This window comes from Culex pipiens, chromosome 2 (assembly GCF_016801865.2).
Source record: "Culex pipiens pallens isolate TS chromosome 2, TS_CPP_V2, whole genome shotgun sequence".
Classification (NCBI taxonomy): Eukaryota; Metazoa; Arthropoda; class Insecta; order Diptera; family Culicidae; genus Culex; species Culex pipiens.
This window is the reverse complement of record NC_068938.1, coordinates 57,974,776-57,992,163: the sequence shown is the minus strand read 5'-3', so window position 1 is coordinate 57,992,163 and position 17,388 is coordinate 57,974,776. Positions and strand designations below refer to the sequence as shown.

The 17,388-nt window shown below is 34.0% G+C and overlaps 1 protein-coding gene across 3 annotated transcripts in view; it reads left to right on the top strand.

Annotated features, from left to right (window-relative positions):
* Window positions 1–17,388, top strand: part of LOC120430152 (uncharacterized) — a 323,078-nt gene that overhangs the window by 294,660 nt on the left and 11,030 nt on the right. For all 3 annotated transcript variants that reach the window (XM_052708333.1, XM_052708332.1, XM_052708334.1), the window contains one exon: window positions 5,082–5,274. In XM_052708333.1, coding sequence (XP_052564293.1) covers window positions 5,082–5,274 — 193 coding nt within the window. The remainder of the gene's footprint in view (window positions 1–5,081; window positions 5,275–17,388) is intronic.

The following is a 17,388-nucleotide window of genomic DNA, read 5'->3' as shown; positions in this document are numbered from 1 at the left end:
CATGTCATTTTATGGGAAATTTAATGTACTTTTCGAATCTACATTGACACAGAAGGGTCATTTTTTCATTTAGAACAAAATTTTTCATTTTAAAATTTCGTGTTTTTTCTAACTTTGCAGCGTTATTTTTTAGAGTGTAACAATGTTCTACAAAGTTGTAGAGCAGACAATTACAAAAATTTTGATATATAGACATAAGGGGTTTGCTTATAAACATCACAAGTTATCACGATTTTACGAAAAAAAGTTTTAAAAAAGTTGGTCGTCATCGATCATGGCCGTTCATGGTCACCCGCGACAGACACGGACGACGAAACAAAGAGAAACGCAAAAAGTAACTTTTTCAAAACTTTTTTTCGTAAAATCGCGATAACTTGTGATGTTTATAAGCAAACCCCTTATGTCTATATATCAAAATTTTTGTAATTGTCTGCTCTACAACTTTGTACAACATTGTTACACTCTAAAAAACAACCCTGCAAAGTTAGAAAAAACACGAAATTTTAAAATAAAAAATTTTGTTCTAAATGAAAAAATGACCCTTTTGGGACAATGTAGATTCGAAAAGTACATTAAATTTCCCATAAAATGACATGTTCCAAAATTTTTTACAGTCGAGTAACGGAAAATGGGAGAATTTTTAAAACTTTTTTAGTGTTTTTTTCGATGAAAAATACGTTTTTTCGGAATTCTGAGTACGCCATCAAATCGGGCGTCTAATTTTACATAAAAGTCCCTTTGACACCAAATTTCTATCTCATCACCGTTTCAGGCTGCAAATTATTGAAAAACACCTCTTTTTTCGCATGTTCAAAAATGGAAGGGGTCGTACCGCCCCTCCGTCACGAGATATCAAAAAACGGACCTCGGATTCGTGATCAGGGACAAAAGTTACCCCTTAGGACAAAGTTTCACGCAAATCGAAGAGGGGTCGGGGCAACTTTTCCCGATTTCGTGTGAGTTGGTAGAGAATTACCCCAGTGCTTTTGACTATTTGTAAAATATTTTGTATTCCATTCTTTATAATTTTGCATATTTTTAAAAAAATACAAAATTTATTTTATTTTCAAAATTGTGATGTAATGTCACGCAAAATTCGTCAATACTTAAATATTTTAAAAACTATTTATTGCAAATAGGGCAGCGAATGATCAAGACAATAAACAATTTATTGCAAAACAACTGAAGCGGTGAAAAACTGAATGCATTTTGGAACACTTTTTTTATTCAAATGTTGAAATTATGGCTTGCCATTTCTCGCTTACTTTTTCAAGAGACCCTTTCCATGGGGCGTAGAACCTTTTGAAAAATTATCCCAGATTTTTATTTTGCCCCTCTCGATATTGGTCAGAGTCGAGAGACATACATAAACTTTCAAAAATGTCTGTATATTAGTTTTTGTACAAAAAAAAAATCTACAGGGTTTTGCATTCTTAAACATGAGCATATTATTAAATTGATAAAAAGATTATTTTTATAAACTTTTTTTTATTTTTTTATTTTAACAAAAAATGTTTTTCTTTAAAAATAAGGCTCGTAATATACCAAATTTAAATAACGTACCATTATTTAAACATTTGAATGAGAAGAAGTGTTTAAACGTGCTTACACCAGTCCAGTTGTTTTGAAATAATTAGTTTCCAAAATATTTAAATGTTGAGGAAACATTTATTTTCTGCGATTTTTTTGCTGATCGGTACATTGGCATTTCATGAAAATTCAAATTATTTTTAGGCGATCCCAAACATGATGAATATATCAACGCAAAAAATTGAATTTAAGATTGTTTTCAATTGATAACAAGACTAATTCCTTCAACATTTTTTTTTTTGAAAAATATTGTTTTTTGCTTCCTGTATGGGTATCCGGCGCCATCGCTCCGTGCCGTACTCAAACACTTAGGAGCCCAGGGCGGCGAAGTCCTTGTAGTTAAAAAGGAAGACACTAGTGGTTGGTACTAGCAATGGTGGCCGACAGCTATAAAGTCAACTTCGTTTCGTATAACATTTTTTCAAACAGAAGCAGTTATTTGATTTTTATTCTTGGCTTATTTTCAACATGAGGTAGTCCTTTGGAAATAAATTGGTTTAAGATGTTTTAATTTCTATAATCAACGAATAATTAACGAAGATACGATCCCCTTCCCCCTTTGTGGACAATTGACATAAAAAACAAGTCCCTTAGGTGACTACGAGGTTTATGGATGATTCCTTAATTTTAGCGTTTATTTTGGAAATGACCAGTTCTTTGAAAATGAATTCGTAATTAAAATGAGGGACGCCATGCCTGCAAATCAATGTACATTGTACATTCAGAATTTTTCTTTAATTTTAATTTTTGTAATTTTGAATCTGGCTGAAACTTTTTTCAAAGAAGCCATTTTGCATCATTAGTTCGTTCATATAATTTTCCATGCAAATTTGGCAGGTATCCATACAAAATAGATATGTGATAATTCAAAAATTTGTATCTTTTGAAGAAATTTTTTGATCGAACTTGATTTGCAAAAAAACACTATTTTTAATTCATTTATATGTTTTAGAGGACATCAAATGCCAACTTTTCAGAAATTGGCAGAATGTGCAAAAAATCTTTGACCCAGTTAAGATTTTATGAATCCACACAGATTTTTTTCAAAAAATCGAAATGTTGATAGCAAAAAATTTTCAGCTTCATTTTTCAATGTAAAATCGAAACCGTTTTTAAGATATAACCATTTTCAGGTAACTTTTTTTTTTAAATAGTCTCAGTTATTTTTTTTTTAACATGTTTAACCACTTTTGAAAAAAAATTATTGATAGCTGAGAAAGTTGAAAATTTTTGCGACCAATATTTCGATTCTTTGGAAAAAATCAGTATTGATTCAAAAATTCATAATTCGGTCGAAGATTCTTTGCTCATTCTGGAAATTTCTGAAAAGTTGGCATTTAATATCCTTTGAAACATATCAGAAAATGAAAAAAAAAACATTGTTTTTATGCAAATCTAGTTTTAGTGGCAAAAAGCGAATTTAAAAATCACCAATTTTTTAACCATGTACCATTTTTTTCAGCGTAGTCCTATCCAAACCTCAAACTTTGCTGAAGACACCAAATCGATCAATTTTTTTAAGTTACAGAATTTTAAATTTGCAAAAGCACCAAAAAAGTTTCAGCCGGTTTGAAAAATACAAAAAAAAAGAATGACTGAAATCTCAAATCTCTTTATTATCAGTGAAAAATTTTTTGTTTTTTTTTTTTATTCCATTTTTAAAATTTTCCATATTTTTCAAACAAGATGCGCAATACTTTTTGAAACTTCACCTAAAACGAGGCTTTGTAAATGATCGTGCGACTCCTTTGGAATATTTGAAAAATTTAAAAAAAATTAAATAAATCAAACATTTTTAAGTAAAATATATTCTATGACACAGACATTTGAAAAGGACCCCCTAAACAAGGGGTGCTCAAAGTTTTTGAATGGCGGGCAAAATTTAAAGCTCACATGAGCTTGCGGGTCTTATGAGAAAAAAAAATGATTTTGATTTCTTTAAAAAATCAAAACAAAAAATTAAACTTTTCTACGAAAAAGCCTCCAACCAATTGATTAAATTTTATTTCAATCAGAAAATCCAAATAAATACCAACAAAAATATTATTCATCTGCTTTTCATTGCAACTTACGTGCCTCAACGATCGTGATTTCACAAATAAAATGAAAGTTTTGAAGTTGTATTTAAATTGCTTTTTTTTTATTTTTCAAATATATTTTAGAAGGGGTAACACATTTTTTTTTTAAGTGTGTAATTTATTTTTTAAATTATGTGCAATCTTAATTATATTGTGGCTTGAGCGAGGTGTGGCGCTATAACCACGGCAAATAGTGTCCAGGGCATTCGTGGAAATACAATGTCCCATCCCAGAGGGTCCCGGAGTACCAAACCTTCTTAGCATGGTGCTTCCAACGAATACAACCAAAATCTTGGAGCGTATGGTGGTGTGTCCCCACGCTTCTTCTTCCCCTGTCGATTCAGAATTGTGTTGTTGTTCGAACACTCAGTGCTCAAACTCAAGCCGCTTCAAACGAATCATGTCTCTGCGATGCGGCTTTACGCAGTAGGCCTGGCCGCTTTAACGCTTGTGTTGTTTCAATGCATTCCGATGCAATGGCGCACTACAAATGTTAATAAATGACAAGAAGAGTGCTAGGCGTCATCTAACCTAAGGCACTCTCCAGGATCCCTTCGAAAGATTGGCTGCGCTAGGGTCTGATTAAATTAGATTAGGTTAGGTTAGACTAGATTAGATTAGATTGAATTAGATTTGATTAGATTATGTGCAATCTTGATTATAAAAAGTTGCTTAAGGGTTTTTTTTTATTTTTCCTCTAATTTAAATTTAATTTCAATAAATATTTGATGAAAATGTTGACATAATTTTCTCTTTTTAATTATAGTTTTACATTAACAAAATCTAAAAATGTTCACAAAGTAGACATAAATTAAACCTACATTTTTCTTCCTTGCTCAGTAAAAATTAAAATTATTCCGTCCTAATTCTTTTTTTATGCAGAATATGTGCTTAAAAATATGTGTATTTAATTCGGCTTTGGTTTTATTACTGAATCATCAAGATTGACGGCCGCGGATCACAGTTCATTGAGCCGCACACAATCGCCAGCAACTTTCCTAACACTTGCAAAATCCATCACCTCCACTCAATTAAAATTCCATCTCGAAGGCGGCAACCCAAGTGCCATTCAACCGCGATACCCTCCACCACTAATCGAGAGAAGATGCTCTGCGCCAAGGTGTGGTGCACCCGGGAAAGACCTCGATAATTAAGCTATTGTTTTCCTCGCCGGGGAAGAATTTTCCATTCTTTTCCGCCCTGGGTTGACTGCACCGAGGTGGGCGGCGAAACGAGAGTACGAAGAAGCAGACGGATTAATTTTAATTATCCTTTCAATTAACACCGAGCGGAGTTCAACGGAGTGTGTCCTTATCCGAGCCGTAGAGCGGAGCTCGATGGAAAAGTTTTTTTTCCTCATTAACTGACTTGGTTTTTCTTTTAACCCCGCTTTTTTTTCCTTTTGAACCTCAGCTCAAGTGTGAGGCGTCGATCCACCAGATCTACCACGAAAGCACCGAGCGGCTGCTGGAGGAGGACCGACCGCGAATACTGGCCACCGGGACGTCCAGCGGGCAGCACAACATGAACCTGTTCCAGAGCAGCGTGTACGACGGCGAGCTGACCGACCAGGGCGATCGGTACCTCACGATGAACGGGTACAAAGGTAAGGCGAGAGTTGTCTGGGGGTTTTGTTTTCATATTTTAATTGTTTTTTTTAACGATGAAGTTGACTTGCACGTCTATTTAGAGAATTATTCTTAAGCGGCCTTAAGCAAGAATAATCAATAAACCAAAAAGGAGATTCAGCTAGAAATCATTCCTGAAATATCAATTCACAATTCAACGCTCAATATCTCAAACGATTTCCGAGTTCTTTCAATGTGTTCTTACGTACTGCAAAGTGCAACCTATAACTGTCCATACATCATTCAGGACACCAATCTTCCCAGAGGAACACTCACACACGCTCAATATCTTGTTCATAAATCTCCCAACCCGATCCCGTCCTGGAACTGCCTTCAGCAACCAAATAGCAGACAATATCGCAGTCCTCTACTGCTGGCAAGGACTCTTCGGAGGGACCTGCTGCTGCTGCTGCTGCACTTCGTACATCATATTTCTTCCGAGTGCTTCCCACTCCCGCCTTCAAGGGGGACAAGACCCCGGTCACGTTCAACCACGTGGACCCAAGCAGAAACCAAACAACATTCTCGAAAAATCCCATTCAACTTTTGCGTCCGTGTTTGGAAAGTTTATTTGGTTTGAAGCAACCGACGAATAAAAAAGAAGGAAAACAAGTATGTCCTTTCGCTAGGTCCGATGTCACGAGAGGTTTTGACCCCCTCCGGGGAAGGACCTCCGCGCTTTGATGCAAACATGCTGATAAGTTTACTTTATCCTTTAAACTTGCTCTTGCAGGTTGGTCCATTTGTGGCTGGTTTTGCGGGTTTCTGGAGAAGATGTGTTCCAACAGGACCATCAAAGACTGTGTTTCTCAACCGGTTAGGAATTCCCCCTGGAGGGAAATTCGGCCATTCTAGGGCACTTTTATCAAAGTTTAATGTTTATAATTATTTTTAAAGTTCTTGTGAAATATGTGAATTTCCTTGCCAATTGTTTTTTGGTTTTATTTTTGAAAATGTCTAACATAAAGCATTTCTTTAACAATGAGCAGGGTTTGAAAAATTGTTAAAGCAAATCGCTGAGTATTTGTTCTTTTATTGCAAGAATACAAAAATATTTAGTAAGGACTTTTTTAATCTTTCTACATAAATTCATGCCAAAACAAATAAGATTTTTGAGAATTGATGCTAAATTTTATTATCAAGGGGGGAATGAAGGTTTTGAAAATAATCCAAGGGGGAAATGGTCGAAAAAGGTTGGGAACCGCTGATCTAAGAGAACTCTGAGGAAATTCCTTTGAAATATGTTTTGTTGAATTTGAACGAATTCAATATGAAAATCTCAAAGATTATTTTTCATTAAAAAATTCCATAAGATTGACCGCAAACATTGAAAATAAATCATCAGACAGGAAGGATAAGGATGACATTCAATGGGTGCCATCTTTGAAACTGTTTCTAGGATTAATATTTCAACAAAAATGTCTAAGAATAGATTTTTAAAAATTAAATGCAAAAAAATATTAAGAGATTAATCAAATTCTTTCAAAATCAAATGTTAAAATTTCAATTACCACAATCAACTTAAAATAACTTTGAAATTGTTTGAGTATGGCTTGCGGCAGATAAATGCTTGCTTCCAAGTGTGGAAACATTCTGTTCAACATTCCTGATTAAGTACATGCTCCCGTTGGTTCTACAAGGGTGAACCAGTGTTTGAAATAAATCAGTCCCAGCAGGAAATCTTTTCATCCAGTCTGGTGTCTAGAAAGTTCTTGGATCTTTGCATGAAACTTCAAAGCATAACCAGAGACATGCAAACATGCTAATTCGAAGCTTGCTTGTTGCAAAATCATTTCTTATAATATTTGCATTAATATTATAAATCCAACGCAAATTTTTATAGTAACAAAACATATATTGGTTTATTTTTTTTGCTCTTTTTGATATTAAAAACTTCAAGTTTTCAGAATTAATCAAAATATAGAATATAAAAATTACATACAAATGCTTTTACGATTTAATATTACTGATATGGTTAATTCTCCGCCAACTCACACAGCAGTTGCCCCGACCTCTCTTCGATTTGCGTGAAATTTTGTCCTATGGGGTAACTTTTGTCCCTGATCACGAATCCGAGGTCCGCTTTTTGATATCTCGTGACGGAGGGGCGGTACGACCCCTTCCATTTTTGAACATGCGAAAAAAGAGGTGTTTTTCAATAATTTGCAGCCTGAAACGGTGATGAGATAGAAATTTGGTATCAAAGGGTCTTTTATTTAAAATAAGACGCCCGATTTAATAGCGTACTCTGAATTCCGAAAAAAACGTATTTTTCATCGAAAAAAAAACACTAAAAAAGTTTTAAAAATTCTCCCATTTTCCGTTACTCGACTGTAAAAAATTTTGGAACATGTCATTTTATGGGAAATTTAATGTACTTTTCGAATCTACAACTTTGCAGGGTTTTTTTTAAGAGTGTAACAATATTCTACAAAGTTGTAGAGCAGACAATTAAAATAAATTTAATATATAGACATAAGTGGTTTGCTTAAAAAAATCAGGAGTTATCGTGATTTTACGAAAAAAAGTTTTGAAAAAGTTGGTCGTCATCGATCATGGTCGTTCATGGTCACCCGCGACAGACACGGAAGACCAAGCTTCCCTGCACCATGCGGTACACGCGGTTCACTTGTCCTTCGGGTTTGTTTTGCGCCTGCTTTGTTACGTTTACACCCGTACCCGACTCACACGAACCGAGGGTATTTTGGTTCATCGTACCAGCGCACCACGACACTCTCGGCTCGCCCCATCGGTTTTGTGTCTGGCACTCACCCATGGCATGAACCCAGCGTGCTGTGGTACGCGCCGTGGTATTGAACCCGTTTTGTACCGCCAGCGCATACCACGGCACGTATCTCGGCTCGTACCGAGTGAAGCACCTTGGTTCATACACATACATGCTCCCGTTGAATGCCATGGGCGAGTGCCAGACACAAAACCGACGCGGCGAACCGAGAGTGTCGTGGTGCGCTGGTACGATGAACCAAAATACCCTCGGTTCGTGTGAGTCGGGTACGGGTGTAAACGTAACAAAGCAGGCGCAAAACAAACCCGAAGGACAAGTGAACCGCGTGTACCGCATGGTGCAGGGAAGCTTGGTCTTCCGTGTCTGTCGCGGGTGACCATGAACGACCATGATCGATGACGACCAACTTTTTCAAAACTTTTTTTCGTAAAATCGCGATAACTCCTGATGTTTTTAAGCAAACCACTTATGTCTATATATTAAATTTATTTTAATTGTCTGCTCTACAACTTTGTAGAACATTGTTATACTCTAAAAAATAACCCTGCAAAGTTAGAAAAAACACGAAATATTAAAATGAAAAAAATTGTTCTAAATGAAAAAATGACCCTTCTGAGTCAATGTAGATTCGAAAAGTACATTAAATTTCCTATAAAATGACATGTTCCAAATTTTTACAGTCAAGTAACGGAAAATGGGAAAATTTTTAAAACTTTTTCAGTGTTTTTTTCGATGAAAAATACGTTATTTCGGAATTCTGAGTACGCTATTAAATCGGGCGTCTAATTCTACAGAAAAGTCTCTTTGACACCAAATTTCTATCTCATCACCGTTTCAGGCTGCAAATTGTTGAAAAACACCTCTTTTTTCGCATGTTCAAAAATGGAAGGGGTCGTACCGCCCCTCTGTCACGAGATATCAAAGAACGGACCTCGGATTCGTGATCAGGGACAAAAGTTACCCCTTAGGACAAAGTTTCACGCAAATCGAAGAGGGGTCGGGGCAACTGCTGTGTGAGTTGGTGGAGAATTACCCATATCAGTAATATTAAATCGTAAATGCATTTGTATGTAATTTTTATTTTCTATTTTTTGATTAATTCTGAAAACTTGAAGTTTTTAGTATCAAAAAGAGCAAAAAATTAAACCAATTTTTTATTGACTATAGTTGAACCAATAGGGTAGAGTAGTCATCAATGAGACACGGGGAACAATGATAAAATGGCTCTCACAAGTCGTAGTTTCAACCAATCAGGCTCATATTTGGGGGAAAGGAGTGTCTACTGGATACACGTCTGCCATTATAGTGGCTTTGGTTATGGACGCTTCCTTGAAAAGTTACTCATAAATGTTTGATTCTGGGATGTAAAAGTAAATTATGGACAAAAAATACTTTTTCGCTCCTAGGCTGCCATTAACACCAAAACTAATATTTCTTCAAATTTCTTTCGACGTTCCATAGGGATTGAGTTGGGCTACAATGTTCTTTCATTAGGTTTGGCCAAAATTTGGAATATACCCAGTATCCAGGACTGTCTCATTGTTCCCTACTCATTTCAGCTCATGGGTAACAATGAGACACTTTGATTTTTCTTCATTAAACTTTTCGAAATCTATGGAAATCTTTCAAAACATGAATTAAAAGTGATTTTTGGCATATTTATTGAGTTTTAACTTCATTTAACCAAAAATACAAAGTTATTTGGTATAAATATACGGATTTTACAAAATTTAAATACTTTTTAGTATAACTTTTGTTAATTAAAGTTCCATGTTGGCAAAATTGCTCTAAAATATTTAAGGCAAGTTACCTGCGATGGAACAATACAAAAACATGATGTTTTGATTTTCATAGTGTGTCTCATTGTTCCCCAGCTGTCTCATTGTTCCTGCCAAGTGCGTCTACAACAGGGGTGACCAAAGTATGGCCCGCGGGCCAAACGTGGCCCGCGAAGTGATTTTTTGTGGCCCGCGGACCAATTTTGAATGATCATGTAAAATGGTCCGTTAATTGAAAATAAACCGTAATTGTATACTTCTCAAAATCAAGGGTTATTTTTACCTTATGTTTTTTTTTTTTAATTTTATATTATTGTTAATTTTTATGAATCTTTCTAATTTAAAACAATTTCACACGTTACAATATGAATAAAATTAGTAAATATCAAAGTTTTCAATAATTTTTTTTTGGAAATGTATATGAAATGTTTAAATTTGACTGAAGTAAAAAAAATGTAATCATGGTTAAAAAATAAGTATTACATATTAATTAAGCAGTCTTAATGACCCTTTTTATGGTCTGAGCCATTAACTTATTTAGCACTAAGAAATCTTCCATCTCGGGGTTTGAACTACTGACAGTTGGATAACGAATCTGATTGACTACCATCTCATTCAGGCAGACTAAATGTTAAAATCAGAGGAATAAGACTGTTGCAAAAAATTTTCAAAGCCAACTCTTCCCCGGCTCGAAAAATCAGAGACAAAAATATTTTTTCAGGCAAACTTACAAATTTCAATTGAAAATAATGTGCAATCAGCTGAAATCAATTTAAAATTCATACCTCTGCGTTCAATTTGAGCATGTTCGGGCTTACTCAAAAATATCTAGAAATCTAGAGCGAAAGAAAATTCGCTTAAATTTTTATTTTCGTCCAATCTTACACTTTTTGAAAATAATACATTTTCTATTTTTTTTCATTGCAAAGTTGTTTAGGTATTTGAAAAATACAAAAAAAGCAATAAAACTGATGGAAAACTGTCTTTTATTTATTAAATAACGAAAATCTAGAGTTTTTTTTTTTTGAAAAGGTCCTATAAGCTATTGTGTTTCATATGTTTATAAGACCTAATAAAAAAAAAGTCTGGAAATGTTCAAAAAGTAACAGCAAATTCTCAAAACTTCAAATAATAGATGTAGTTTTTTGCCTTTTAAATTAAAATGAAGTTATTTATTTTTTTAAATTACCATTTTTATACATTTGGCCCGCAAGCTCATTTGAGCATCAAATTTGGCCCGGCATCCAAAAACTTTGAGCACCCCTGGTCTACAATGAGAAAGTTGAATAACTCTGGCTGTAGATGTCGGATCGATCTCATATTTTGGTCAATGTTAGAACACATTAAAAGAAAGAAAATTCAACAAAAAGCTCATTGAAACATGCTGATGAAAAAATGAGAAAAATCTTTGAAAGTTGAAAACCAAAAGTGTCTCATTGATGACTACCCTACCCTAGGTTACGAAATATGACGATTTGAAAAATGAAGCTTTTGAGTAAAACTGAGAATTAAAAAAAAATCTAGAGCAGTGCAGTAGCAGTAGAGCAGTGGAAGTCAGCCAGCTTAATTCAAATTTTTTATTTTTATTTTTTATTTTGTTTTAATGAAATCTCACAAACTCGAGAAAAAGGGATAACTTCCATTTAAATTTTCCCTTTTATTCGAGCTTAGGAGTATAGGAGTTTAAGTGTTAACTCAACTTTTAAACTTTTAGCGTTTTATAAATCATTTTTTCAAACAATAAAAATATTCAAATAACAGGCCATAGTTTCAAAATTTGAATGAAAAAAAAGTTTAAAAATGCATTTTACACTAGTTCAGTTGTTTTGTTATCATCAGTTGTCACAAAATGACGAAAACAAAAATTAAATCGAAATTAATTCAAAAATTTACTACAAATCAAAAGGATTTTTAAATAGACCCAAACATGCTAAAACTGATTCTTATCACACAGAAATGCATTTTAAATCGATTTCAGCTGATTGCACATGAATTCCCATTGAAATTTTCAAGTTTTTTGGTAAAAATATATGTGCTTATTTTCTTACTTTTATTTTGTTAATTTTTTAGTTTTTTTTTCAAGAGTTTTGTTTATTACACTTATTTCAGAGTTCAAAACACAATTTAAGAAAATATCATGAAAATATACATCCATTTGTATCTGCTCCAACTGGTCGAAAACTATTTTCGGTACCAGACAATTTGGCCCCCTTTCCCCCCAGGTCCGGCCAAATAAATGGGAAAAGCATGCACGAATGCTCCAGTTGAAGTGTTTATGTGCATCGTCCACTGGGGAATACTTGCTATCCACGAGAGCAGAGTTATGAGTGCGCCAGATATGAAATCCTCTGACCAGTGTTGCCACAGTATTTTAATTCAAGTTCGGGACATTTTTCAAGCATTTTGGCAACATTTTCTTGAACAAGATAGTATTCAAACCACCCAAAACAGAACTCATGTTACGTTACATCTCAAGTTCGTGCTCAGCCCCCAGATCCCCTCCCGGGACCGATTCCCAGATAAACGATAGTCCACTTTCAAACTGTATAGCTTTGCCTTCGTCTGCGCTAGATTACAACCGAGCAAGGACTTGAGAGTAGCCGGGCGAGCTTCTTCCAACGGAAGTGCAGCAACAGCCCTCTTTCTATGTGCCCAAAAATAGAGGGGAAAACGACGAAGAAAAGCGCCCATAAATTGTAATACTAAGTCCTTGAGTTTGGGAGGGCAATGGGGGTGGGGGGAGAAGGTACGAGCAAAGTTGTGAAATGTGAATCTCTTCGGAAATTTATTCACCAGAAATCGTCTGTGTGACTCAAACACAGTAAATCATAACTTGAGACTCTGAGCTCGAGATGCAATGCAAAAGAGGGAGTTAGTGCAGTGGAGTTTGTGTGGTTGGAAAAATGGGAGAACTTTTACCAAGATGTGTTATTGATTGCGTTTCGAAACATGAACTAAAATGCTGCAGCTTCATTCAGTAACGGTGACAACTTTCCATAAATAACTACAGTACAGATCAAACTGATACACCTTATATTCAAAAATGTAAAAATGCTCTGGTTAAAAATTTCAATTTGATTAAATTATAGTTTTTTGCCATCCTTATTAAAAAAAAATTAAAAAAACAAACTTCTCAAATTCAAAATAAATTATCTTCACAATTTAACCAACTGAAAGTACCACAACCTGCCATGAGGTGCTGCTTAGGCTGACAATGTCTGCACAGAAGATATATATGAGCTCAAACACAAACAACTCTCCTCCTGCCAGGGCAAACATGCTCGACATGCAACACGGTCCATCTTCTAGGTGTAATGTTTCTTGTACCTATTTGTTTAGAAATTCATCACAGTTTTTGGTCCTGGGTGTTAGGTTTGTGTACCGAGCATGTGCTCTGCTTTGACTTTCCGCACAAAGGAGCATCCCCTTCGGAGCATCAACAGACCAGTCAGCTCCGAACAAGACTTAGTGCTTAACTTATGTTTGTTTGTTTGTATTTACGTTGTTATTCATGGTTGCACACCACTTTAAACTGTATCAAGGAACAGACTTGTGTTTTGTTAGTTTGTGCTAACATTCCTGGTACTTTCACTAAGTGAAATGAAACCTTTGTGGAGAGACACTTTTTTATTAACCTCAGTTCTTCATTCGCAAATCAATGTGTTATTATTTTCAAAACAATTAGTTTTTCAAAAAACTCACTAAAATCCAACTCAACTCAATCAACTCAATCCTTGGAGCATTCAATTCCGCTTACCCTAAAGGGTTAACCTTTCGGTAAAGTGGCATGAACCTTTTTCTATTTAATCCCAGCTTGACCCACTCAAGTCCCCAGCTCGTTCCACAATCAATGAAAGCATTTGCGGTTGGATCCCCGCGGGACAATAGCAAAACGTTGTCCCTTCGAAAATGAGGACACAATTTTATTTGATTTTTTTCTTCCTAGGGGACGATTTGAGTGCATAATACAAAACGTAGTCCGAATCGCAGATAGAATCCTAGAAGTTTATTAAAGCTCCTGATTTCGATTTTGGAATTCTCCATTATTTCCGATTTTCTCCCAAGACCAGATGGATCTTTCTGGAAATTAATTATCATCAAATTACATACAACGTTTGAGCTTAGTATCAAAATACTTTTGATATGCGAAGCCATTTTTTAACCGGTTTTCAATCCAAATCAATTATTTCCATGAAATTTGGGATATTTCATCTCCATTCTTTCAATTTTAAAACTCAATATCAATAATTGCGAAAGCATGAAACAACTTTCACGAATTCTGTTCGTAGTTGGTTTGTAATTTGTTCATACATATCTACATTCAATTTTGACAACATATTTTGGTTCAGTTAAACTCAATTCGTTTAAATAATCAACAAAATTTCTTAGATTCCCTTCACTATTTTTATAAATAAGTTTTTGTGTTGCTGCACACACAGGAAAAATATAGGGAAAATTCTCGTATCTTTGGCAGGTTAATCACTCGCGCCTAATTCCATCCAATTTGCTGATTTTCACTATTTAAACAACTAAATTTGCAAAACTTTTGATATAAACTTGCTTGCTCACTTCTTATTGAGTTGAAGGCAGCAAGCCCTTGTATCAATTTTGCCCGTTTGTAAACATCTCAGCGACGTCAGCGTCTACAGTTCTCACCAACACATATTTTTTTTATATTTATTCAAATTTCTTTTCCATGTACATTCATTCAGTTAAAATATTATTGAGTGTCCAATCACAAACGATGACTTTTCACCTCAATTTTAAATACTAGCAACTTTCATTTATTCATGAAATATTGTAGCTTTCGCTATTCAGTGATTTCAAATGTAGGAGGTCCTACATGTACAAAAGGGAAAAGGGATACCTTAAAACTAACTTATAAACTATATAAAGAGCGGATCAATGTAGCTGAAGACTGCAATGATTTTTGTCGAAATGCATCAATTATCTTATTGGACATAACATCGGCTAATTGATGAAGTTCACTGGTGCTGAACCAGGGAGGAAGTTTCAGAATCATTTTCAGAATTTTGTTCTGAATCCTCTGAAGTTTTTTCTTCCTGGTTAAGCAACAGCTTGTCCAGATCGGCACAGCATAAAGCATGGCAGGTCTGAAAATTTGTTTATAAATTAACAGTTTATTCTTGAGACAAAGTCTAGAATTCCTGTTTATAAGTGGATACAAACATTTAATATATTTGTTACATTTAACCTGGATACTTTCAATGTGATCCTTGTAAGTAAGGTTTTTGTCAAAACCAAGTCCAAGATATTTCACTTGATCCTCCCACTTTAAATTTACCTCATTCATCTTTATAATGTGATGACTTTTTGGTTTAAGAAAATCAGCCCTTGGTTTGTGAGGGAAAATAATAAGTTGAGTTTTTGCAGCATTTGGAGTAATTTTCCATTCTTTCAAATAAGAATTGAAAATATCCAAGCTTTTTTGTAATCTTCTTGTGATGACACGAAGGCTTCTGCCTTTGGCGGAGATGCTTGTGTCATCAGCAAAAAGTGATTTCTGACATCCTGGGGGCAAATCAGGCAAGTCAGAAGTAAAAATATTGTATAAAATTGGACCCAAAATGCTTCCTTGAGGGACGCCGGCACGTACAGGTAGTTGATCAGATTTGCTATTCTGATAACATACCTGCAGAGTACGATCCGTCAAATAATTTTGAATAATTTTCACGATATAAATCGGAAAATTAAACCTTTTCAATTTCGCACCAACACATATAATGCAGGCATGTCCTCGAGCAACACTTCAGAGTTAAAAACATGTTGTTGCACTGTCCTTTAAAATCCTTTAAGCGTCCATGGAGCAGTGGTAGCGTGTCGAATCAACAACCAAGAAGTTAATGGTTCAATCCTCGTTCTGTTATGTTTTTTTTTTCTACAATACAATCAAACTGCCGTCGGTAATGCCGATAATTGTCGTTACCGGGCAAAATTGTCATACCCCCTATGTCGCAAAAAAAATGCATGAGGACAGACTTCGAAATAATCTGAATATTTTTTCAGCTTTTAAATATTTTTTTAAAAAAAATTGTAGCTTGCCTTTTTTACATTTCATGCGAGCGTCAAATATGGCCTGCTATTCAAAATCTTTGGGCAACACTTTTAATAAACTTGAATTATAAAAAATTACTAAAAAAAGGAAATACTTGACTTGCAGATGAAATTCTAACGTTTCTTTACAGCGTTAAAAAGTTTTTCATTGATTTGTTTCTGTTCTTTATAAAATATCAAAAATATTAAAATTGACTAAATAATAAAATGTATTCAAGACGTTTATAAATATTGACCGCTGCAAGTATGTTTAATGAATCCGGATTTTTTGACAGGTCTTATAAACAAAGTTTTCAGTTTTTGATTTTTGTTTGTTTTTGAACCTGCTTTGAGTCAGGGTAATCAATTACACTGAATACTGGGTCTATTTATTGATTTATTGATTTATTTTTATTGGGATTGGAAAAATTAAAATACTGACAAATTGTGTTGATTTATTAATTTGTCAGTATAACAATTAAATAGTATCATATGCACAAAACTATAAAGGAAATTTGTTCGAAAAATCTTTGATATTTTGTTGAACAATAAAGCTGTCTTCTGGAGTTTCTTGAAAAAATATTTCCATTTTCTTTTAATTTCTTATTTCAATCTTGGAACAAAAACTTGATGTTTAAATTGAACCGGTAAATTTTATGCATTATTGAGTTTATTTTACAAGTACTTTTGAATAAATTTGTTGCTATTTTTTTTTAAATAAATGCATTGATAGATTTTTATCAATTTTATTTATAAAATTTTGTATTTCGGTAGATGTTTTCTTTTTCTATAATTTCAGGTTCTGAAAAATTTTGGGAAATGCTGGAACTGCAAAGATAGGATTTTAGCTGCGAGAGCAAAGATAGAATAGTGGTCACTCTGAAAATAAACATTTTTGTTTATTATCAATTAATAAAAATGTGTTTTTTAGTTAACGCGAGATGATTTAAAATAAATTAGCAATGCAATAATTTTTTGAACAATTAGTATTTTTTTGAAAACTTTTTAAAAAAGTCATTTTTTTTTCTTTTTAAGATCAATTACATTTCTAAACAACAAGAACCCAATTTTGGTGTCCATGTTAAACGCTAGGTTATGATTATGTGTATAGAATAGAACTAGGAAAATGTGTTATTTTAAAAATATCAGATAATTTTCTGTACATTTATTAAAAAAAAAACAAAAATCATCATAATTGAACTAAATATAAAATGAATTTAATGTTGAAAGCTTTCTAATCCGATTCAAATAAATTCAGAAATTGTTTTAATTTTTATTCCTTCAAAATTAGGTGTAGTTACAGATATTGTATCACCAAACTGCTGGCTTCAGTTGCTTTTAAAATTAAATAAACTAAAAGTTGAAACCACAAACAAGTTTTCCTTCACAGAACAAACCAGTTTCGAATCAAAACGATTACACTTTTCATTCAAGGGAAGTCTTACGCATAAACAATATCTTTTCAAAAGAAGCCCTCCTACTTGCGCAAACAGTCACATCCGTTTACAGCCCCA